General features: G+C 41.7%; 1 protein-coding gene across 5 annotated transcripts in view; it reads right to left on the bottom strand.

The window, feature by feature from the left end:
* LOC143930463 (calcium-binding protein 2-like) overlaps positions 1 to 26,464 on the bottom strand; it is a 167,276-nt gene that overhangs the window by 79,371 nt on the left and 61,441 nt on the right. The window contains exon 1 of one of the 5 annotated variants that reach the window (XM_077454792.1): positions 4,864 to 5,109. The exons of 3 other annotated variants lie outside the window; for them this stretch is intronic. In XM_077454792.1, the coding sequence (XP_077310918.1) occupies positions 4,864 to 4,905 (42 nt within the window). In that variant the 5' untranslated portion in view covers positions 4,906 to 5,109. Of the gene's footprint in view, positions 1 to 4,863; positions 5,110 to 26,464 lie in introns of those variants that run through there. One more of the 5 variants, XM_077454793.1, reaches the window with a different exon arrangement.

Raw genomic sequence — 26,464 nt, forward strand, 5'->3', positions numbered from 1 at the left:
TCTTCAAGAAAGCATAGGCAGCATGGGTGTGGGAGAGGTAAGTATTTACCGTATATACTCGAGTATAGGCCGACCCGAATATAAGCCGAGGCCCCCAATTTACCCCCAAAAAAACTGGCAAACTTATTGACTCGTGTATAAGCCGAGGGTGAGACATGCCTGTCCATCCCTGTGTGTGTGTCCGTCCATCCCTGTGTGTCCGTCCATCCCTGTGTGTCCGTCCATCCCTGTGTGTCCGTCCATCCATCCCTGTGTGTGTGTGTGTCCATCCATCCATCCATCCCTGTGTGTGTGTGTCTCCATCCATCCATCCATCCATCCATCCATCCATCCATCCCTGTGTGTGTGTGTCTCCATCCATCCATCCATCCATCCATCCCTGTGTGTGTGTGTCTCCATCCATCCATCCATCCATCCCTGTGTGTGTGTGTATCCATCCATCCCTGTGTGTGTGTGTGTCTCCATCCATCCATCCATCCGTGTGTGTGTGTCTCCATCCGTGTGTGTGTGTGTGTGTGTGTGTGTGTGTGTGTGTGTGTGTGTGTGTCCAGCCTACCTGTGTCCCGAGCCTTTGTCCCGAGCCTCCGTCCCGTGTCGTGCCTTGCCTTCGTCCCGTCCCGTCCCGTCCTGTCCCGTGCCGTGCCTTGCCTTGCCTCCGTCCCGTGCCCTCTTCGTCGGCGGCCATTGTAAAATTCAAAAGCCGCGCCTCCTCCTTCGCCTGTGATAGGCGGAACACTGAATTTCCCAGCAGCCTGTGTTCCGCCTATCACGGACGTCGTATCATCCTCGTCCGTAGTACGAGGATGAGAAGATGCCCGTGATAGGCGGAACACAGGCTGCTGGGAAATTCAGTGTTCCGCCTATCACAGGCGAAGGCGGAGCCGGAGGCGCGGCTTTTGAATCAGAATGGCCGCTGTCTGTCTGCTCGACACGCTGATCGAGCGGGCAGACAGCGATGACTCGAGTATAAGCCGAGGGGGGCACTTTCAGCCTCAAAAAAGAGGCTGAAAATCTCGGCTTATACTCGAGTATATACGGTATTTTGCAGATTTTTAAAAAATGTTTTGTTTTAATGAAATTAGCTTCAGCCGCTAATGTACGTAGGCCTAGGCTTAAAGAGGAAGTAAACCCTGATGGGTTTACTTCCTCTTTCATTCCCTGCAAAGGCAAAGCATAATGGACTACTATGCATCGCATAGTAGCCCATTATGTGTCACTCACCTGACACAGGAGCCAGCGAAGTCGCCGCTGTCCCCTGTAGTCCGCCGCATCCATCTTGCTGGTGGCGTCTCGCAGCTCCGCCGCTGTCATTCGGCGAAGCCGCGATGACGTCACTCCCGCGCACTAAGCGCGGAAATGCCGCGCTTAGTGCGCCTGCGCGCCGCTGTCTACGGCGCATGCGCCATAGACAGCGGTGCCCGTTTTCGGGCAAATATCTCCTAAACCATATAGGTTTAGGGGATATTGCTTGGACTTACAGGTAAGCCTTAATTTAGGCTTACCTGTAGGTCAAAGTGGTTTGTAAGGGTTTACAACCACTTTAAGCTGGCCATACGCCATTAGAATTCTGGTCACAAGTCTTTGTTTTCAGAATATTCATTTTATTTTTGCATTGCAGTTTTCAATGTAGGTACAAGAAAATTTGAAGTAGCAGTCTGAAACTGTGAATGTAGTTTTCATTCTGGAAAATTTGGACATAATGTAGTGAAATGTGGTTAAGATATCTGGGGATCTATTCAAATAGCAGATCTGGAGGTAATTTTAAGAGCTTTCAAGGAACATTTATTGACTCAATGATGGCGAGAGAATGCTGGGATGAACAATCTTTCAGAATTTCCATTCAAAAGTTTGAACAAAATCCTATGGCCAGTTTTGTTGCCAGAGTGCAAAGAATGTAATGCAAATTCCAAGCACAGAGCTTGTTCTCTCTGGCTTGCACCTTTCTAATTTGCAGTCAATAGTTGTATGGATCAAGATAACCTACCTATATCAGTTTTGATCAGTTCAAGGTATCAATTGTATTTGGTGGTAGGTTGTGTTGATCCTTCCAAACTCTACATTTCTAAGCTTTGGTCTAAAGCACATCCCAGGCTTTAGAGCTCTCCAAGAACACATGCAAGCACGTGGAGCTTTAGTTTTAAATCCATTTTTTTTATTGTTTAGATTTGTCGTTTTCAGTTTGAAAGACAACATTTCGGGCTTTTTTTTTTAACCTCTTTTGTCTCTTTTGAATCATTTCAGGAGCAGGGATAGTCTCAAGCTTTCATAAATCAGCTCAAGCATCCACACAGATATCTTAATATCAGTATAAAAATTCTCCGCTTTAGTTTTACTGTCACCTGCTCTTTTGTTTTTTTGTTTTTTTGCTTTTTTGTGCAATACTTTTTGTAATCCTCGTAACATCTGGTCGTCTAGCAGGTTTGGGTAATCCTATTTCTAAACTTGCCACTTTATCTGTGAGAGACTATCCTCCCCTATTTGATTTATTGAATAAACCCACTGAGCTCTATGAAGCTCAGTGCGTTTACACAAGGGGCAGAGTTTTGATGTCTGGAGCAAATAGGAGAGGAAATGGGTTATGCTTATGGCAGTCAATCATATTCCTACTTTTTCATATGGAAGTAGAAAATGCATTAGTTGCTTGGTAATAAATTATTAAGTTCCATCTTATCGTAGGTTGGGCAATAGTTATTTTAAAATGTAAGTTTACATCTAAATGTTTGCTGTGGGCAACAACATTTTTTCCTTTGAGGTTAAAAAATAAGCCCCAACATTCCTGGGGTAAGAAATAAACCCCAGCTTACAGTTAGAAATAAACCCTAGCATCCCTGGGGTAAGAAAAAAAGCCCCAACCTATGGTTTACCCTGCTGGGAATTGTAGTTCCTAGCACTGCTGCTGAGGAATAATAAATTTAAAGTAGAAACCCAAACTGCACTCCATTTTATTATGTTGGTAATCTACCCAATGCTCCTTAATAACAAAGCGGTAGTGTGAAGTAATTCATAGCAAACACTCATACCCTCTGCAGTGTTTCTACGCATTTGGCATTTTTCAGGCTATTTGCTATTTTTTATGATCTGAATGACAGCATGCAAAAACAACGATGACATATTTTGTGATGATTTTATGTTATTTTTGGGTGATTGGTTGTTGTTTTTTATTATTTGTGCACCAAAAACTATCAGATATCGTTTAGCTTGTAATTTAGCAGTATTTTGAACAGTTGTCAGTATTAATAACGTTTGTAGAACATGATCATCTGCTAAGAATGACTTTTAACTAAAAGAAAAGGGAATTGAGCTGCTATGTCCCATTCGACTCATTCTTCAAAGTTGATTTTGAACATTATAATTTTCATTGTTGTCCATTGTCCATTGTATCGTATGCAAAAACCCCTTCCTCATTATGGCTATCCTTATAATGACCAAATTCATGGCAATTCTCAAATAATTGTATCCACTGTCTACAGGATTTTGATCACCAATTAAAATAATTGAAACTGTTGATGTTATGTTGTCTTTATATCTCTGATCATTTGGTGAAAGTTAGTTAAAATGGTTTTTAATTGTGCTATATGCACAATCAGCATTAGCCTTGCCTTATGTGGCATACTGTACTTCTACCCAATAATTACAATTCATTGGTTAGCTATTCATCCCTAAATGAGCCCCCCCAAGTTCCAGATCCTGCTAGAATTTTTACCTAACACTATGGGTAGTGCACATGAGTTGGTTTGATGTTCTCCTGAGGAATGGGTCATAACTGCTCCAAATTTGGAGCATCACTGTTAAGGCACAAACATAGGGATGTAAGACTTTTACTTTAAAAATAATAACACAAGCTTTGCCCAAGCTCAAACAACATAAATTGATGCCCTTATGTATAAGCCCTCGGAGTTGGTCTAAATAGAGAGCTAATCAAGATTTATTTTGGCCATTGAGGTAAATTAGACTTTTAAAACCAGGTTGTTATTTTAAGTAGTGTTGAAGAAGAAAGGCTAATATATTGCATTTCTGATCTCAGGTTGACCTGGCATGGATCAGATGGCAGAGTATCACCTGGTGATGTCTATGCTTAGTGCAATTTGACAACTTCAGGCCACATCTCATTCTTTAAATATAGGTTCATTACATCAGTACACAACATAAGACAACATCATCAAATGACAAGATTCTTTAGTACATTTTAGAGCATTCTCTGTGTGGAGCTGCTTGCCCCAGGATCAAAGCCTTGTAGCCTTAAAACTGTGTGTTGCTTCCCCAATGAGACCACCCTGCAGGTCCAGGTGTCAGCAAGAAGAAGGGATCTGGACTAAATCGTGATCTGTGAAATTCTGACTACTCATTTCTAATTTACATTGGGTTGCTAAACATTGTTAATCTTAGCAAAATCTCTAAATAACCTGTCTGTGTTGTCCTTAATACTGTGGCATATTTGGAGGCAACACAGATAATTCTTCTTTCAGACCCTTTGATACAAGAGACTGTTGATGACATTCAGCAACCCTTGGCTTAATGGAAGTTGTTCCCACAATCAGCACGCATCAGAGGGGAAATATAACTCCTAGCAACCAATCAGAAATAAGCTTTCATTACCCTGCCAACCTAAGCTTGTAGAAAGCTGGCATCTGAATCCAAAGTTCTAATGGGAGTTTGATCTTGTCTAAAATTACACTTTTGTTCAACTAAATTTGGCTATAGGATATTTCATTATTAATGCACCCTTTTTAATTATAGAGGGTTGGGAGGCATATGTTTGCTATGGGTTACTGCATATCATTGTTCTGTACAAAATTATATACATATAGAGTTAATCCAAATATTTGTTTAAACCCAAACACCCCCCCCGCCATCCTGTCATACCTTATTTGTCTTCTTTCGCTGAGATTTAGTGCAATTTCCCATCGCTCGTCTGTGAGCTGGTTGGTTGCATTGCCTGCTCTAGGTGTTCCGACTGTGTTTCAAGCCATGAATGCATGTATATAGGGTAAAAAAAGTTGCCTCTAAGGAGTACAGAAATGCTTGTTGATGTATCGTGGTACAGATGCTTCTGAGTGTGATGATATATGTATGTGGATGTATCAGGCTGTGTATTTCTAGCTCTCTGCTGAGATATGGAGAGGGGGGGTAGACCTGCTGCTAGGGATTAAAGATTTCAATGAGAGCACAAGCCCTGCGAGAGGACAGTTGGATGGAGTGAAAGAGAGGGATACTAAGATATAATCACACAAAAGAAAGTGGGAACACAGTTATAACACATGCAAGGGCAAAGAGAGGTGGGTAAAAATTTAGGCTTGGTATATGGCAAAAATAAACGTGCAGCAACTCACATTCAATGATTTATATTTCACTGATCTGAGCACAGAAAATAAAAATGTGACTGCTTACTGTGTGCCGCTTTACTTTATGCATTTCCTTCTACTTGCAGTGTCCTAATGGATAAGCCTCAAATACTGAGTGTACAAGGCCAAGGGATATTAAAGACTAAATATAGAAAAATGCAAAACATTTTGATCGGTCAGATCAGGCCTCCCTTTCTTGTGCATTACAAAGAAATACAAGAGCCTAAATAATCTAAAGAAAGGATTGTATACAAAAATGATCAAAGTATTCAATAATACAAAATTTAGGATTTACAGTGTACATTAAAACTTTTTTCAGTCAGCTAATCAGAGATTTCTGATCTGTATATGGCTACTATTGATATACTGTGTAACCAGTTTTTAAAAAACAAAAAAACATAAAAGAAAATAAACATAACAGAGTTGCTTGTGTCCAATTTTAATCCATTGCAATTACCTTAATACCAGTTCCCTTCTGCAAATCCACAATATACTTTTTCTATGCTGCTTGGTCCACCATCACTCTCAGAAAAATTTACCAAGACTTTGGTATTATATAGTTATACCATCCCCATCCAATATATCTTCTAAGATTTCAGAAGATTCTAAACATTTAAAGCAAATATTTTGTTCGTTTTTGGGGGTATCCTCTAGCTTTTTAGGTCATCTTATATAAAGGAATACCAGCATTGATAATTTTTCCAGACCTCTATACCAAAAGTTTCAGTATAATATCTATTGTAGCGCTATTAATTTCCTAACATAAAAAAAAATCCTCATGCATTTCTTAATAACCTTGTTTTATGTTTCGTCCTCAATGACCCCAAGAAGAGACATAATAAAGGATTACATATAACTTGAAAGTCAAAATTGTCATCTATGAACTTAATTAATTTGCGACCTAACTCCAACACCATATATATATATATATATATATATATATATATATATATATATATATATATATATATATATATATATATAAAGGTCCTCTGAGTTCTTTATTTTTTATATTTAATGTAGTGGTATGCAACAGATACACTATATACACTATAGTATTGGGACGATTGCCTTTACACGCACATGAACTTTAATGGCATCCCAGTCTTAGTCCGTGACGTTCATTGTTGAGTTGGCCCACTCCTTGCAGCTATAACAGCTTCAACTCTTCTACAATGGCTATCCACAAGGTTTGGGAGTGTCTATGGGAATGTTTGACCATTCTTCCAGAAGCACATTTGTGAGGTCAGGCACTGATGTTGCACAATAATGCCACGTACACACGGTCAGAATTTCCGACAGAAAAAGTCCAAAGGGGGCTTTTCATCGTATATTCCGACCGTGTGTATGCCCCATCTGACTTTTTACGTCGAAAATTCTGACAGACCTAGAAAGAGAACATGTATTTGTCTGTATTTTTCCGATGGAACAAATTCCTATCGGGAAAACCGCTTGTCTCTATGCTGTTCCGACGTACCAAAAACAACGCATGCTCTGAAGCAAGTACGAGATGGAAGCTATTGGCTACTCGCTATTGAACTTCCTTTTTCTAGTCCCGTTGTACGTGTTGTAAGTCACCTCATTCTTGACGGTCGTAATTTGCTGTGATCGTGTGTATGCAAGACAGCTTCAGCGGAATTCTGTCGGAATTCCGTCATGAAAAACCTTCAGAGTCTATTCCGACAGGAAAACTGGTCGTGTGTACAGGGTATCAGGCCTGGCTTACAGTCTCTTCTCTAATTCATCCCAAGAGTGTTCTATTGGGTTGAGGCCAGGACTCTGTGCAGGTCAGTCAAGTTTTGCCACCCTAAACTCGCCAATCCATGTGTTAATGGACCTTGCTTTGTGCACTGGTGTGCAGTCATGTTGGAACAGGAAGGAACCATCCCCAAACTGTTCCCACAAAATTGGGAGCATGACATTTTCCAAAATGTCTTGGCACGATGACGCCTTAAGAGCTCCCTTCACTGAAACTAAGGGGCCAAGCCCAACCCCTGAAAAAACAAACCCACACCATAATCCGCCCACCGTGAAATAATTTGCCAGAACCGATGGAGTCCTGTACCAGCGCATGATCATTTTGTCGGTGGTTTCTTGGTAATTACTACAGAGGGAAGACTTCTGCGCAAAGAAAAGTATGCATTCCTTCTGTGGTTCAGTGAAGGTGACACGCAGATCCAAGATGGGTCCAAGACGGCATGTAAGTCTAATAGAGCTTTATAAGAAGTAGAGAGTGACCCCCGGATTGGACCCTCACTCAAGCAGAGCTCCTCAAAAGAGTGGAGCTTCTGAGAGAAGAGTGCAGGCTTAAGCAAGGATCTTATAAAATGTGAGAGCTGGATAGCTCTTCACTGATCCATTGCAAGTGGAGCCCAACTAGTCAATATATTTTTAATAGGAACCTAGTCTGAAGGCTCTTTTCTTAGTTCTCACAGTTTTACTTAACCTGAATCACATCTTTCCTTTAACCACTTCCTGTTTGTTCCCATTAGCTAGGAACCACGATCCGTCACTTCCTCTAGTTAGTCCCCTTCCCCTTCAGTTAGAATCAAGGAACACAGTTAACCCCTTCACCCCCACCCTAGTGCCAACCCCTTCACTGCCAGTGACATTTTTACAGTAATCAATGGATTTTTAATCCCACTGATCACTGTATTAATGCCAATGGTTCCAAAAATGTGTCAAAATTGTTTGATGTGTCTGCCATAATGTCACAGTCACAATAAAAATCACAGAATGGCGCAAATTACTAGTAAAAATAAATAAATAATACAAATGCTATAAATCTATCCCCTATTTTGTAGACTCTATAACTTTTGTACAAACCAATCAATATACGCCTATTGCAATTTTTTTTACCAAAAATGTGTAGAAGAATACATATTGGCCTACTGAGAAATTTTTTTTTTTAAATGGGGGTATTTATTATAGCAAAAAGTACAAAATATTGTGTTGGGTCTGTGGAATTTCTCAATGCAGGTTTCCTGGTGCATGATGTATATTATAATGGCTACTTGTACTCTCCAGATGCCAGCGTGCACCCATCCCCTTTATGATGCACAAAGCTTGCACATCTGAATGGTGGCTGAACCAACACAGGGTATAGAATTTTTCCAGTGTGACCCGTATGTATGAACAAGAAAAATAAAAAAATAAAAAAACAGTACAATGCAGCAATGACAATTTATTTTTTTAATGATCTATATGCAACACACATGCACCTGTATGCTCAGACCCATTAAAAGCAATGGGCTGCTTTGAGATCAGGAACATCTGTTTGAAAAAATGCATTAATGCCTAAAAACTAGGCGTTTTTAGGTGTATGTGTGCAAGAGGTCTAAAAATTGAATTAGGGCTAATCAAGTGTGACAAAGGGTTAAAGACCCAAAAACAATACTACAATATATTGCAGATTACTAGTCCTTTTGATTTGGTGGCTGCATTCGTTTGCATCGTTTAACGATTTGTTTGGCTTGGGGTGACAATGCTCACTCATTCTTCTGTATCAGGACAACGCAAACAAGATATTGCCAAAAAACCCTGCCCCTCTATTCTCTCCATAATATAGAGGGACCCTTACCTTGTAAAACAACCCATTCAGTTTAACCGCTTACAGACTGCCTGATGCATATACAGTGCCTTAAAAGAGTATTTATACCCCTTGAAATTTTCCACAATTTGTCATGTTACAACCAGAAACCTAAATGTATTTTATTGGGAATTATATGTGATATACCAACACAAAGTGGCACTTAATTGTTTAAATAAAAATGGTTTTCAATTGTTTTTACAAATGAATATGTAAAAAGTGTGGCATGCATTTGTATTCAGCCCCCTTTACTCTGATACTCCTAACTAAAATCTAGTAGAATCAATTGCCTTCAGAAGTCACCTAATTAGTAAATAAAGTCCACCTGTGTTTAATTTATTCTCAATATAAATGCAGCTGTTCTGTGAAGCTCTCAGAGGTTTGTTGGAGAACTATAGTGATCAAACAGAATCATGAAGGCCAAGGAACACACCAGACAGGTCAGGAATAAAGTTCTGGAGAAGTTTAAAGCAGGGTTAAGTTATAAAAAAATATCCCAAGCTTTGAACATTCCACGGAGCACTGTTCAATCCATCATCTGAAAATGGAAAGAATATGGCTCAACTGCAAACCTGCCAAGACACGGCCATCCACCTAAACTGACAGGCTGGCAAGGAGAGTATTATTCAGAGAAGCAGCCCAGAGGGCCATGGTAACTCTGGAGGAGTCGCAGATATCCACAGCTCAGGTGGGAGAATCTGTCCACAGGACAACCATTAGTCATGCGCTCCACAAATCTGGCCTTTATGGAAGAGTGGCAAGAAGAAAGCTATTGTTGAAAGAAAGTCATAAGAAGTCCCGTTTTCAGTTTGCGAGAAGCTATGTGGGGGACACAGCAAACATGTGGAAGAAGGTGCTTTGGTCAGATGAGACCAAAATTTTACATTTTGACTTAAAAGCGAAACGCTATATGTGTTGGAAAACTAACACTGCACATCACCCTGAACACACCATCCCCAACTTGAAACATGGTGCTGGCAGAATCATGTTGTGGGGATGCTTTCTTTAGCAGGGACAGGGAAGCTGGTCAGAGTTGATGGGAAGGTGGATGTAGCCAAATACAGGGCAATCTTAGAGGAAAATCTGTTAGAGTCTGCAAAAGACTTGAGACTGGGGAGGAGGTTCATCTTCCAGCAGGACAACAACCCTAAACATACAGCCAGAGCTACAATACAATGGTTTGGATCAAAGCATATTCATGTGTTAGAATGGCACAGTCAAAGTCCAGACCTAAATCCAATTGAGAATCTGTGGTGAGACTTGATAATTGCTGTTCACAGATACTCTCCATTCAATCTGACAGAGTTTGAGCTATTTTGCAAATACGAATGGGCAAAAATGTCACTCTCATATTTATTTGTAAAAAAAATTAAAACCATTTATCACTTTTCTTCCACTTCACAATTATGTGCCACTTTGTATTGGTCTATCACAAAAAATCCCAATAAAATACATTTACGTTTTTGGTTGTAACATGACAAAATGTGGAAAGTTGCAAGGAGTATAAATACTTTTTCAAGGCATCATATACTGCGGCCGGGCGGCCCTTCAGTGCGAAATCACGTACCTGTACGTGATTTTGTTTCCTGAGTCTGGGGAGTGCGCTGCCGGTGACCATCTCCTGCTTTTTTTGGACACAGCGGGAGACAATCAGCAGGGTCGGAGGGACCCGCCGATCGTTCCCAAGGCAGAATGGAGATCTGCCTATGTAAACAAGGCAGATCAAGGCAGAAAAACAGAGATCTTGTTTTTCTGCTAAACAGGAACAGAGATCTCTGTCTTCTTACAGTACAAGCACCCCCCCACAGTTAGAAAGCACTCCTGAGGGACACATTTAACCCTTTGATTGCCCCTGATGCTAACCCCTTCCCTGCCGGTGTCATTAGTACAGTTACAGTGTGTATTATTTAGCACTGAAAGTGTCATAAGTGTCACTCAGTGTCCGATTTGTCCTCCACAATTCTGCAGTCCCCACTATAAGTCGCTGATCGCTGCCATTACTAGTAAAAAAAAAAGAAAAAAAATTCCATGAAAATGTTCCATAGTTTGTAGATGATATAACTTTTGCGTCAAACAATCAATAAATGTTAATTGGGATTGTTTTTACAAAAAATAAGTAGCAGAATACATATTGGCCTAAATTGAAGAAGAAATTTGATTTTTTATTGGATGTGTTTTATAACAGTAAGTAAAAAAAACATTTTTTTTCAAAATGGTCTTTTTTTTGTTTATAGCGCAAAAAATAAAAACCACAGAGGCGATCAAATAACACCAAAATAAATCTCTATTTGTAGGAAAAAAAGAACATCAATTTTATTTGTGTACAGCATTGCATGACCACACAATTGTCAGTTAAAGTAACACAAAAAATGGTCTGGTCAAGGGGGGGTAAACCTTCCGGAGCTGAAGAGGTTTTAAATAGAAATGAAAGGCGAAAAATTTGTGTATACATATAAAAAATATTATATATCATAACTATTATACCTTTTTTTCCCCTTCTTTATAAGTGATCACATGCTGTCTGTTCTCAGCTGCGTAAGGAGCTGAGAGATCTAGGGGTGGAGAAACAGCAGCACATTGATCTTCCCAGTAAATGGCTGTGGGGGGGGGGGGGTTGGGACAAGTCTGATCAGGACAAGGCTGAGTTCCCAGCACAGCTAGAAAGTTGACCATGCCTAACTTGGTCAGCTTTTTATAGGAAAGAAGGGGGGCTAGCAGGAACACCAGGCATTTTGTACAAAGGAAGTAATGCAAAGGGAACAGGATACCTTTTCATATAAGTATATGGTACAGCAGGAACTTTAAGGAATTTAAAATGTTGGGTTAGCATATTCTTTAACCCCTACCACTCCTCCTTTGGTGGTAAGTGGCGGTGCTATTGTCCTACCCTACCCTGTACTGGTGCTTAGTAGCAGTGGTATTTAACCACCCCGCCCACATTGGTGGTCAGTGCCAGTATTTTTGTGAACGCTCCATAATGGTGCTCATTGGGTATTTACCTGATAACCGACTCCTGTGCCGCTCTCTCTCCCCAATGAGGCCTGAATATGTTTGTACTGTTGGGCAGAAATCACTCCGTCTGACAGTCCTGTCTCTATTTTAGTGCCCTAGAACCAAACTGGAGCATTGTAGAGTTCCAACAGGGAGAGGGCCCTGCCCAGGTCATGGAGGCTGCATGCTGGGCACCAATGCTCTATTAATTGGAGATTGAAATATTGTATAAGTGTTTGTTACACAATTATTACATTTACACTTTTGGAGAAAAAAGGTGTTATTGTAATTTTCTGCTAAAACAGCTGCTGAGAGCAGCTATGACACAAAGATAGAACGCCACATTTTTTCCAAGCGATTTACAAATGAAGGCTACAATAGTAGCTTTTGCTCATAAATAAATGTAGAGAGGTGCCAAGCGGTCACTCTGACAGCTAAAACCCTCACAATATTCAGGAGGAGCAGGATAAATCCTAGTGTAATCATCATAGATTTGCTGTCCATTTTATGGCCATTCTGTACTCTGTTTATTAGTAGCAGAGCTTCTAATACAGAGGGTGGCTATCTCATTGAAAGCTGCCCTACTGATTATACAGGAAGAGCCATAGAAGACTGGTGGGAGAGACTCCTACCACAGCTGTGCCCCTTTCTCCCCCTCTACAGCATGGTGCCCGGAGGTGGGCGCGTCTTATGCCTCTACCTTATCCTGGTCTTGACAAGACAGTAGCACAAATGGGAGATACATTGTCACCCTACATCAAAAAGTCCTTGAATAATGACCTTCATTATGGGATCACCCTGAATTATTTCTAAGAAAACTGCAGAATTTAAACTATCTAAGGTGACTTTGAAGGAACTTATGTGAAATTTCAATTTTTGGCTTAACATATACTTTGATAAAAATGTGAGCACTATATTAGTTTCTGAAGGAATGATTAGGGTGTAAATAGTCTGACTATTCTTCTATGTTCAGCAGTGACCATCCTTGCACATTCTAATAAATGAATGCATTGTGCTTGTGTAGGAGTAAGCGTTGTATTGCACCACCACTTGCTAATATAATGTCTTGACACTCATTTGATGAGCTCTTTTAGGTCAGGTTTGATTTGAAGTGAAAACAACAAACTCTGTATGGTTAATTAAGTTTAACTTGCCCCCCCAACCCCCCCTCCCCCCATGCTTACCATTCTCAATCCAGCAATGTGCGTCTCTCTCTGCTCTCTCTCCTCACAAGGCAGATTGATAGCAGCGGGAGCCAATTGCATTTAAATTCTGTATTAGGGAGCAGGGGTGGGGCCGAACAGTGTGTCAATGGAAACACACAGCCCAGCTTGGGAGTGAGCCCACAAGTGTGCCACCATAGGAAGCAGCTTCCTATGGTGGCCCATCAGGAAGAGGAGGAGCTAGGAGCGCCGGCGGTTAACCTGATAAGAGGAGGATTGTATTGCACAGAGCATGTTGTATAATATGTTTGATGTTTTAAAAACACAAAGTTAATGAGGTTTACAATTATTTTAAAGCTAAATTCCTGAAGTACCTGAATCTTGATATCAACCTCTTGCAATTCTTTGTACGGCAACACTCAGATTTTCAGACAAAGGGCCAAATTCCAGAGCCAAGCATAGTTTCATGTGGAAAGAGCAGGATGAGCACAGTGTGCTATGGGTTCATCAGCGTGCTGCTGCTCTTTCACTTTCCAATTTTTGACCAAGCTGTGCTGGGGCAACAGTAGGCCTTGTTTATTCTGTGTTGCAGGCATGCATGGATCAACAGAGCAGCAAATACCTTGTAGGGTAAAGAAGCTACTTGCCAGGAAAGCTTCAAAGCAGATATAAACTCTAACTAGATCATAGTTCATAGTTTGCTAAAGCAATGAGTTTAAAGGAGTTGTAGGGTCACAGCATACACTTTCATTTTATAATATCAGCTTTGTAATAGCACTGCAAACAATAGTTATTTAGTTATGTTTACTAATCCAGTATAAACTTACTTATACATAGTTACATAGTTATATAGTTGGTAAGGTTGTATAAAGACCCTGATCCATCCAGTTCAACCTGTGTGGGTTTGTGTGTTCATGTCAAAAACAAGTTACCTATCTAAGAGTATTTTGAATCTACTGTATCTATACTTCCTATACTTGCTTAAATTCCACAGTTCCCAGGTAGAAAGCATATTCTTTGATGCTAAGCGCCTTTTATTTGCGTGGTTAACGGGCGGAGGTTATCCTAAGCAAAGGTGCACAGTTGTTCAGTCTATCTATACTTCCCGCTGACACCACCAATTGTGGAAGGGTGTTCCAAATCCTTACCACTCTGATAGTGAAAAACGCTCTATGCAGTTTAAGGTTAAACCACTTTTCTAATTTCATTGAGTGGACCCCTGAGTTCTTACACTCCCTGAGACTGAATAACTTACTCCCTATGCTAGAGTCACCATTAAGACATTTGTATATTGCTATCATATCTCTTCTCAAGAGTCTCTTCTCCAGGGAGAATACGTTTAATCTTTGTAGTCGGCCCTCGTAACTGAGGTCTTTTATTCCCCTTGTCAGCCTGGTTGCCCTACTCTGGACCCTCTCCATTTCCAGCACATCCTTCCTAAGTATTGGTGACCAGAACTGGATGGCATACACAAGATGCAGCCAAACACAGTTTTTATAAAGTGGCAGAATTATTGTTTTATATCTTGAGTAAATACCCGTTTTATGCATGCTATCATTCTGCTTGCTTTGCTTGCTGCAGCTTGGCATTTCATGAAAAATCTCCTTTCGTGTTGTGAGTTCTGGCTGTCTGCTGACCATCTGTTTCCACAACTTGCTGGATTCCCTGCATGCTCATGCTTTGCAACTTCTCCTCTGCTGCTTGCTTTAATTTCTGAAGGACTATATATCCCATGATACCTTGCCCCCAGCACACAGTGATTTTTGCACTGGCTCCACCTCCTGAAACTCCTCCTCCTACTTAGCACCTCTGTAGTTCAGAAGGCAGGCTTTATGAAAGGTGTGACACAGCAGTGCCTACTCACAGGGTGTGTGATAAGTATCTCAGAATCCCAGGAAGTAAATTTGTGGGAATCTTCACAAAGTAAGTTTACAAGCTTCAAGATCATTCAGATTAATAGGTGAACGGTAGAAATACGGTAATCTAAATACACTGTAGAAGTGAATATATGATTTTCCATTTTGACCATAGATACGCAACAATTGCTTTTGAAACCATTACCAGGATTGCCAGGTAATAGTTTTAATGAAGGCGTGTAGGTTTAAAAATGTAACAGTGATGTGTATTGGGTACTTATGAAAAATACAGCATACTGTAGTTTCAATAAAATGATGATGCTTTCAAGTGGAATTTCAGCCTATATATAACTAAGGAAAATTGTGTGCTCAAAATCCAGCATCAACTAGGTTATTGTGTATGGTACCAACACCCCTTGTATGTATACAGAAAACACAATTTGGCAGATATGGGACTTTATAGGTACAATGGATATAAATACATAAACTATAATTATAAAAATATAAATGTTATTAAATGAACAATATCATAAAACCGTAGTGGTAGTATTGATTCACTGTATCAACGTTCATGTTTCTACATGTTTCGCCATGTGGCTTCTCCAGGAAAAAATTAAAAAATTTATCTAATGAATAGATAGCATACATATCAATTATAGATATATTCGATATACACATTTGATTGCAATCAAACACATGGCGAGCATCCCCGATATTGGTTCCTACCTCAAGATTAAACTTGGGAGCCAAATGTAAACTGAAAGATGAATGAGGAGCAAGGTCCACTGAGGCCGTGCAACCGATCAGCCACAAACGCCCAAAAAGTGCCGGATCTCCCGTAGAGAGGAGTATGGGTAGATGAGGTCAAACACAGATCTAGGTATGACCTGCAGATCTGTCAAAACATAACATAACATATCTATATAAGTTCACTTTAAACCATCCCTTTACGGATGGTAGAGATGGAGAAATCTTTGAGGATAAAACTTACTCAAACAGAGCTTTCCTTGGGTTTAAATGAACTGGGAGCCTAAGAACCCATCAGATGGCATCAGTGGTCTAGCTATACGGTAGCCCACTCTGTGATTTTGAAAATACGTAAACCACATTGTTTGCCAGAACGGCCATACTATCTATAAACATAGCACAAACTAGCTAAAAAGTACTTGTCTTTGTTTTAAATAGAGAAACCCATCAGTGGGTCAACAGACTCCAAAGGATAGAAGGGGGGCATTTCAAACATTCACGGGCTCAAATAGGGCTATCTATGAAAAAACAAAAGGGGTACGTACACAGGTTTGCTAAGATTGTATTTGCTGAAATGACTGTGTAATGTACATGGTCACTGGTATATCCACATGGGTCTTTTTATACCCCTCCCCATTGCGTCAAGCGTGGCGCTGTGCGTCGCAATGACGCAAAAGGGGAAGCTGACATGGTGGATGTTCAAGACCTCGAGCCATGCCATGAACTGTGGCAATCGCCAACAAGCAGAGAGGGAATGCAATGCTCCACACCCCTGGGGTCGGGATCTGCAAAATGACCCTCATGCTCAAAGGCTGATCAAACCACAGAGCGTGACACAGCTGGAGGTCAGGGCCTCCAAGCAAAATGCGGTCCCTCAGAGCAGGCGCGCATGAAGCCCCCCAAACCCCGAAGGGAGGGCCTGGAAACCTATCCCCACATAGTGGGGATGGCCTCATGGACGCGTTTGGGGCGTCCATATAGGGATCCACATGGTCAACATGGCGATTGGGCAGCTGGGCTGAACGGAGCAAAGCTCCATGGGTGTCACTCCAAAAATAACACACATGCATTATGCATTTGGAAAAAATAAAAAATTAAAGGGGGAGGACTTTTACCTGAAGGAATGTGCAACCCTAAAAAGTTTGTGAAAAATCATTATATATACTTGGATTTCACCAGCATCTCACCAGGTGCATGAGTGCAACCATTGTTTTTCGATATACAATTGTTCATGGTTGCACTCATGCACCTGGCAAGATCCAAGTATATATAATGATTTTTCAGGTTTCAGGTAAAAGTCCTCCCGCTTTCCTTTTTTTTTTACTTCCTCCTGTGTCATGCTCTGTGATTTCATCAGCCTTTGGGCATGAGGGTGTCATTTTTTTCCAGGGCATTGGATTTTCTCTCTGCTCGTTGGCGATTGCCGCAGTTCAGAGCACGGTTTGAGGTCTTGGACATCCTCCTTGGGTATAAAAAGACCCATGCGGCGGAGGCCATATTGTTGGGATCTCTGGGAGACTCACACCATCAGGATGGACATCAGGTATGCCTGCATATACCAGTGACCATGGATATTACACAGTCATTATAGCAAATACAATCTTGGAAAACCTGTGTACCCCTTTTGTTTTTCATAGATAGCCCTATTTGTACCTGTGAATGCTTGAAAGGCCCACTTCCTTCCTTTGGAGTCTTTTGACCCATGGATGGGTTTCTCTATTTAAAATGGAGGCAAGTACTTTTTAGCATGAAACTCCTGTAAAGTAGCAGTTTGCGCTCCAATTATAGATAGTATGGCAGTTCTGGCAAACAATATGGTTTGTAGTTTCAGAATCACAGAGCGGGCTACAGTATAGCTAGACCACTGATGCTGTCTGATGGGTTCTTAGGCTCCGAGTTAATTTAAACCCAAGGAAAGTTCTGTTTGAGTAAGGCTTATCCTTGAAGATTTCTATCTCTACCATCCGGATGGGGATAGTTTATAGTGAACTTATATAGATATGTAATGTTTTGAATTGATCTGCAGGAGGTCATACCTAGAGCTGTGTTTGACCTAATTTATCCGTACCCCTTCCTACGGGAGATCCGACACTTTTTGGGCGTTTGCGGCTGATCGGTTGCACGGCCTCTGTGGACCTTATTCCTCATTCATCTTTTAGTTTAAATTTGTCTCCCACGCTCAATCTTGAGGTAGGAACCAATATTGGGCATACTCGCCATGTGTTTGATTGCAATCATAGGTGTATATTACATATATCTATCTACACACACACATATATATATATATGTCCTTGTTCATTTTAACGATATTATGAAGCTTCGTTATTGTAAGTGTGTTTTTTTTATGTATATTCATCATTAAAACGTTTTTCTATGGAGAGCACTATGGCCTGTCTTTCTATCCACATGGTCTGAGGAAATGTGAATACTGCTATATACCGATCCAGTGTGGGTATTCCACGAACGTGTCAGTTCAATTTACTCTGAATGGGAGAAAGCTGTGTTTTCGTTTGTGAACCGGTCGGATATTGTCTGAGAGGAGTACAGCGATTGGACGAGTTGATAGGCATGTGTTGATATTTAAGTGCATACAACCCTCTGTAATTTAAAGGGTCCATACGATGAGGTGAGCAGCCAATTTGACCATTGGTGGTGGTCCCCCCCTCGGCAATAAGTCACTTTATGCATGAACTGACTGTATACCACTGAAGATTCCTCACATGGACTTTTTGACACAAAAGCTATCTTTGGACTTTTAATTAATTTTAACATGTTAGTAATCATTTTATTTTAGTTAGAGCGCTGTACCATCTGTTTGATATATTGTATTTTGGGATTTGGTAATTGATCCTTGGTGTTCAGCAGATTTTCGTAAAGGGGTTGTACTTCGCTGATTTTTTCTGTATTTATATTCCTCTCAGATAAGTTCCCACTGACACCTTTGATCTTTTTTAACTATCTGTAAAGGGGTAATTCTATCAAATTAACTACAAGTGTGTGGAGCATTCTTCTCACTGACCATTAACCTGCCTGGCGGTATAAATATGTAAGGTTTTTGATGCTGAAAGCTGTACAATTATTTTGCATGGAAATTTGCATGGAAACCTAGTTGATGCTGGATTTTATTCTTAGGAATAATTCAATTAAATCTGTCCAAACCAGAGTCTAGTAGACATCCCGAGTATGATAAAGTTTGAAATACAAAATCATAAATTATAATATAATAAATAACTATAAATAATAATAATATAATAATACATGTTATTCAATAATATAATCAAATCAAAAACACATTTTTTTGGGGCCAAACAAGGGTGCAATATTACTAGTCATATTGCTTCAGTAAACATCCCAGGTATGGTAAATTTTGAAACATGGGACTGCACAAAGTCCGACGTCACAATCAGGACAATAGAACCTGGTCCACTCATTTTGAGCGCGTCTCCAGGTAGCCGGGGCCAGCGAAGGAGGCGTCGCTGGCCCCGTCACCTGGTATGGACTTAAAGGGGAATTCCTACACCGAAAAATCGACATGGGGTTCCCCCCTAGGTCCATATCAGACCCTTATCTGAGCACGCTACCCGGCGGCCAGGAAAGGGAGTGGAGATGAGCGAGCGCACCCCCTCCTGAGCCGTACCAGGCCACGTGCCCTCAACATGGGGGGTGCCTTGGGAAAGGGCGGCCGCGCGGCCCCCCCACCCCAAAGCACCTTGTCCCCATGTTGATGAGGACAAGGGCCTCTTCCCGACAACCCTGGCTGTTGGTTGTTGGGGTCTGCGGGCAGGGGCTTATTGGAATCCAGGAGCCCCCTTTAATAAGGGGGCCCCCGGATCCTGGCCCCCCACCCTATGTGAATGAGTATAGGGTACAATGTACCCCTACCCATTCACCTGTGAAAAAAAGTAAAAAAAAAAACACAACACACAAGAGTTAAAATAGTTTATTGCACAGCTCCAGGGGTCTTCTTCCGTCTTCGGGGGTCTTCTCGCCGGACTTCTCCGCTATCTTCTGCTAGCTCTTTTACTAGCGGAGGAGCCTGGCTTTCTTCTTCGCCGCCGCCCTCTTCTTCCGACTTTGGGGGTCTTGTCCCCCTCTTGGGTTCTTCTTGTCTGGCCACCGTGCCTTCTTCTAGCTCTTTTACAAGTGGTGGCCCGGGCTTCTGTCACCGCTGCCGCTGTCACCGTCTTCTGTTCTTCTCTTCTTCTGGTCTTCTCTTCTGGAGATGTTGCCTCGTCGCTGCCTCCGGTCACAATGGCAGGGACTCGGCGTGCGGCAACTTACATAGGGATATCACCGGATGATGTCCCCACCCATTATGATGTCACAGTCCCCGAGGATGCTGGGACTGTGACATCATAATGATCCCTAAGGATGCTGGGACTGTGACATCATAATGGGTGGGGACATCATCCGGCAATGTCCCTATATAAGTCGCTACACGCTGCGTCCCTGCCATTGTGATCGGAGGCAGCAACGAGGCAACATCTCCAGAAGAGAAGAACAGAAGAAGAGAAGAACAGAAGACGGCGGCAGCGGCGACAGAAGACCGGGTCACCGCTTGTAAAAGAGCTAGAAGAAGGCGTGGTGGCCCGGCAAGAAGAACTGAAGAGGGGGACAAGACCCCCGAAGAGGGGGACAAGACTCCCGAAGTCGTAAGAAGAGGGCGGGGGTGAAGAAGAAAGCCGGGCTCCTCCGCTATGTTGAGGGCACGCGGCCTGGTACGGCTCAGGAGGGGTGGGGGGGGCGCTCGCTCCTTCCCACCCCCTTTCCTGGCTGGCCGGGTAGCGTGCTCGGATAATGGTCTGATATGGACCTGGGGGGGAACCCCATGCCGATTTTTCGGCGTAGGAATTCACCTTTAAGTCCATACCAGGTGACGCTGGCCCCGGCTACCTGGAGACGCGCTCAAAATGAGTGGACTATTCTCCGGGTGGGAAAAGTCCATTCATTTCAAAAGTACAGCAGACTGGCACACACACGGCCAGATTGTCTGCCGAAATACGAGTCCGACGGATAGATTGGAGTGCAAAAATACTTTCTTAGTCCGCCGGACTTTTCCACCGGATTGTTTGATCGTGTGTATGAGGCATAAGTCAGCATGAACCACAGGTTTGTCACTCTTTTTTTTTGTAGAATGAAGGCATTCCACAAGCATTGCTCAAGAAGATGCCTGAAGATCTTCTTGTAATACTTTTTTTGTTGTTTTCTCATTCCTGGATAAAATGTCATTGCCTGGTCGGCTCTGTCAACACCTCCCATGGTGTTGTAGTCTATCACCACTTGTGGTTGCATGATGTCTTTCCCACCTTTTGTGTGTACGACAGTGAAGGTGTTATGAATTGTACTCATTAGGCACACATCTTTTTTGTCACGCCATCGCAGTGCCATAATTATAATTTTGCCTTTCTGCCAGGCAACCATTTCTCCTGTCTTCTTATTGCCAAAGATTGGCGGCATGTCATGCTGGTTAGCCCTAATGGTTCCATAGGCATCTGTTTTGTTCTGTAAAAGGAACTCATAGAGCTCAGGAGATGTGTAAAAATTGTCTGTAGTTACACAATAGCCCTGATTTAGCACTGGCTCAATCAATGAAAGAACTGAAATTGTTGCCATTTCATAATTACTGTATTTTTGGTTAAATTTGGTTCCTTTCCCAGTGTATAGGACAGAATTCCAAATGTAACCAGAGCTCGATTCACATAGCATGAAGGGTTTGATGCCAAATCGTGCACTCTTTGACGCCATATATTCTATCCAGCAGAGTCTTCCCTTGTAGGCCATTAGAATTTCATCTACGCTGATGTCTCTATCTGGCACAAAGCTCTGTTGGAAATTTCTCTGAATCATTTGATATACCTCCCAAATCTTCTTGAGTTTGGGTGCTGGATGCGTAGTTTCGCCAAATTATTTGTTATTTTCAAAGTGCAAATACTTCATTATCAGGGAAAATTTGTACTCCGACATTACTGTGCCAAAGAATGGAGTGGCTAGTAATTTATTGGCTGCGCAATACCACTTCTGCGGGGGTTTCCCCACCTCTCCCTGAAGAATTTTTAGGCCCAGAAATTTCCAAATGTCCTCTTTGGTCACTGGTTCCCACTTTCTGCTCCTTGAAAACCTCTGATGCATAGCAGCTTGTTGCTCCTGGTACCGGTTTGTTTCCGTAACAATTTTTCAATAACCTCATCGGTCAAAAATAGTTGGAGGTATGGTAAGGGGTGGTCATCTTCAACATCCACTTTCACACTAGGTGCTCCAGTAAATGGGAATCTTGGGGGCGCTGCATGATCTGTACCGCAGTCAATAGAGCACCAAGTGCGCACATCACTGAGGTCAGTTGCAGGATCGTCGCTGAAATCACTTTCTGTGTCTGATGATGAACTTCCCCATGAATTTAGACGCACAAATGTCAATGGATGAGCAAATAGGAGCAGTAGTCAGTGGATCTCACCATCTGCTGCGCATGCTTCCTAGACTTATCCTTTTTTTCCCAAAGAATGACAAAGCAGTGGTAGTTGGAACAATCATTAATTCACGACTGGACTATGCAAACTCGCTTTACATAGGATTACCACAATCAACTTGCGCGATTACAACTGATCCAAAACACGGCTGATAACAGGAAAAAAACCCTGGGAATCCATCTCTCCTTTGCTGAGGTGCTTACATTGGCTAACCATAAAAAAATGGATCACGTTCAAGACCCTTTGCCTCACCCACAAATGCGTGCATACAGAAGCTCCGCAATACCTAATGGAGAAAATAAATCATTACACACCAAACCGCAGTCTTCGATCAGCCAACAAAAACCTCCTCCTCGTGCCCAAAGCCCGGTATAAATCCAAGGGGGATCGGAGATTCGCTGTCCAAGGGCCTCGGCTATGGAATGCTCTACCAATCAACATCCGCCAGGAAGAAAATCACCTGGCTTTTAGGAAAAAGCTCAAGACCTTCCTCTTCTAGCTGATGATCAAAGCTCGCCACAGCACCTAGAGGCGATTCAGTTCGCATTGTGCGCTATACAGGTATTTCATTCATTCATTCATTCAATCACTATCACTCAATTCTGCAAGTGATTCTGTATCGCTATCACTGTTTTCCAGCATGTCATAAACCACTTTTGAGGTAGAGGCATGCTTTTTTGATGCCATGGACGTTCTCCAGTTTCCAGGCAGAAAGTACAGTAAAAATGCAGGCAAGGGCACTGGACAAAGCACTGGGGGGAAAACTGAGGTAAATTTATTTGATACAGTAATGTAACCCAATAAGATTACAATGTATTGTGTGTGTTGTGATTTACACTTTTGAAACTGCCGCCGGTTCCACCCCTTGACAGGACACTGGGTGGGAAATATGCTGCCATGAAGAGATGCCAGTAAAGGAAAATTACAGTACGTACCTGAAAATGAGAGAGTGAGAGAGAGGGTAAAAAAGGGGAAGGGGTATGTCTATATATCAAGAATAATGTACAAGTGAATGTGAGCGATTACATCACTAAGGGAGCTGGGGAGGAAGTGGAATCCTTATGGTTAGAGCTCCAAAGGGATGAAGCTAAGAAGAAAATAATACTGGGAATATGCTATAGGCCCCCTAACCTGAGGGAGGAGGTAGACCTCCTATCGCAATTTGGATAAGCAGTAAGTATGGGAAGTGTCATCATAATGGGGGATTTTAATTTTCCAGATATAGACTGGGTGGAGGGAACCACGCATTCATCTAAGGCTCGCCAATTCTTAAATTTCTTGCAGGAAATTTAATGGGTCGGATGGTAGATGCACCAACTAGAAATAAAGCGTTACTGGATCTACTGATTACCAACAATACAGACCGATCATGGATGTGGAAATACAGGGCAATTTAGGAAACAGCGATCACAGGTCAATTGGCTTCAGTATAAATCACACAAATAGGAAACATAAGGGGAATACAAAGACACTGAATTTCAAAAGAGCCAACTTCCCTAAACTACGAACCTTGCTAGAAGGCATGAATTGGGATAAAATCTTAGCAACAAAAAACAAGGAGGAGAGATGGGTTCGCTTTAGGAGCATATTAAATAAGGGCATTAGCCAGTGTATCCCATTGGGTAATACATTTTAACCGCTTCCGACTAGCCACCGCAGTTATACTGCGGCAACATGGCTCAGCTGTGCAAATCACTGTCATGCTACATCGGTTCCCTATTTGTCCACTAGGGGCGGCCCCGTTTGCCCACGGAGCCAATGCGAGTGGCCGGTGGTCACGATCACCGCCGGTCTCCCATGATCGCTCGGGGCACATGGAGAACTGGGATCTGTGTGTGTAAATACACAGTTTCCGGTTCTCTGAGGGGAGAAGTGACAGGTCGTCTATTCATACAGAGTATGAACAGGGATCTATCTCTTCCCCTACACAGTCCATTCCTCCCTTAGAACACACACTAGGGAATACATTAACCCCTTGAACAACCCCTAGTGTTAGCCCCTTCCCTGCCAGTGACATTCTTACAGTAATCAATGCATTTTTATAGCACTGACTGTCAAAATTGTCCGCCATAATGTCGCAGTCCCCATAAAAATCGCTTAGTTACGCATTACTAGTAAAAAAAAAAATTAATAATAAAAATGCCATAAAACTATCCCCTATTTGGTAGATACTAATCAATATACGCCTATTGCGATTTTTTTTTACCAAAAATATGTAGAAGAATACATATCGGCCTAAACTGAGGAAAAAAAATATTTTTTTTAATATATTTTTGGGGGATATTTATTATAGCAAAAAGTAAAAAATAATGCTTTTTTTTAAAAAAAAAAATTGTTGCTCTTTTTTTGTTTATAGCGCAAAATATAAAAACCGCAGACTGGATAAAATACCACCAAAAGAAAGCTCTATTTGTGGGAAAAAAAGGATGCCAATTTTGTTTCAGTGCAACGTCACACGACCACGCAACTGCACAACCGCACAATTGTCAGTTAAACCGACATAGTGCCGAATCGCAAAAAGTGCTCTGGTCAGGAAGGGGGTAAAATCTTCCAGGGCTGAAGGGGTTAAAGAGCGAACAAAAGTCCTGGATGACTTAACTCCAATGTAAAAATGCATATAAAAGCAAAGGAGAAGGCCTTCAAAAAATACGAGGTTGAGGGATCATCACCTTCATTCAGACTTTATAAAGAATGCAACAAGAAATGTAAGGGTGCAATTAGGACAGCTAAGATAGAACACGAAAAACACATAGTGAAGGAGAGCAAAACAAATCCCAAGACATTCTTTAAGTATGTAAACAGTAAAAAAGGAGGACAGACCACATTGGCCCCATAAAGAATGAGGATGGGACATCTGGGTACAAATGATGGGGAGGTGGCAAAGGTATTGAATTGATTCTTCTTCTCAGTCTTCACAAGGGAATTGGGGGGCTTTAGTAACCACAACTACAGGGCTTATCCTCATGACACATCACAGGAAGCACCCTCATGGCTAACAGAGTAGAGAATTAGAAATAGACCTGGGAAACGTAACATTAATAAATCACCGGGAACGGATGGCTTTCACCCGAGAATACTTAGGGAACTCAGTGAAGTAATTGCCAGACCATTGTTCCTAATTTTTACTGACAGTCTACTGACTGGAATGATGCCAACAGATTGGAGAAAAGCCAATGTAGTACTAAGATTTAAAAAGGGCCCAAAATACATCCCTGGGAATTACAGACCAATTAGCCTAACATCAATAGTATGCAAGCTCATGGAGAGGATGATAAGGGACTATATACAAGATTTAAGAAATGAAAACAGTATCATTAGCACTAATCAGCATGGATTCATGAAGAATCGTTCTTGCCAAACCAATCTATTAAAGAGGAAGTATACCCTGATGGGTTTTGCTTCCTCTTTATTTCCCTGCAAAGGTAAAGCATAATGGGCTACTATGCATTATGTTTCACTTACCTGAAACCGAAGCCTGCGATGTCACTGCTGTCCCCACTAGCAGCGAGTGTCCATCTTCACCCCTCTTCCTTCCGGGGCCATGTACTCCGGCTATGTGAATGGCTGGAGTTGCATGCGCGTGAGAGCTGCCAGTCACGGCATGACCCTTTAGAAACAGCATGATCTGCCCTTTCTAAAGTGTGCATGCTTTATTGTAATATCTCCTAAACCGTGGAGGTTTAGGAGATATTTCCATTACCTACAGGTAAGCATTAATATAGGCTTACCTGTAGGTAAAAGTGATTGTACAGGGTGCAGGAAGCAGACAGGAAGCAGACATGTGAGCCCAGGAGAAGGGGAAAATAATCACCCGGAGCTTTCCCACCCAGAAGAGCAATTTATTCAAAATACAACAGGAATTCAATACAGCGGGTTTACTGGACACATTGATGTCTGCCACCCTGGAGCTGAACTGGAGTGGTAAGGGAGATCTTCTAAAGTAAAGCATTTATGCCAAGGGACAGGATAATAAGGTGTGGTATAATGGAATATTGTCTATGTTGCCTATAGCAACCAATAATAAAAAAAAAATCACTGCTCCTATCTGACTAGCTATGTCTATTCTATAATAGGACAACATTTTTGTTTCCCATAGTAAGTAAAACAAAATTATGGCTTGTATCTGATTGCCAGCAAAGCAGACAGTCTCCCTAAAATCACCTAGAGGGACACCTAAATAATTAGAAGACCGGGGTTGCATGATGTATGTTTGATGCCAGTCTTTTAATGCATATTACCAAAAGGCAGTAAGAATGAGATGGTAGCACAAACCTTAGTGATTTCTGCAGGAATTAAAGAAATATTTCTATTT

This window comes from Lithobates pipiens, unplaced genomic scaffold, assembly GCF_037356315.1.
Source record: "Lithobates pipiens isolate NorthernLeopardFrog02 unplaced genomic scaffold, aLitPip1_a1.2 Scaffold_25, whole genome shotgun sequence".
Lineage (NCBI taxonomy): Eukaryota > Metazoa > Chordata > Amphibia > Anura > Ranidae > Lithobates > Lithobates pipiens.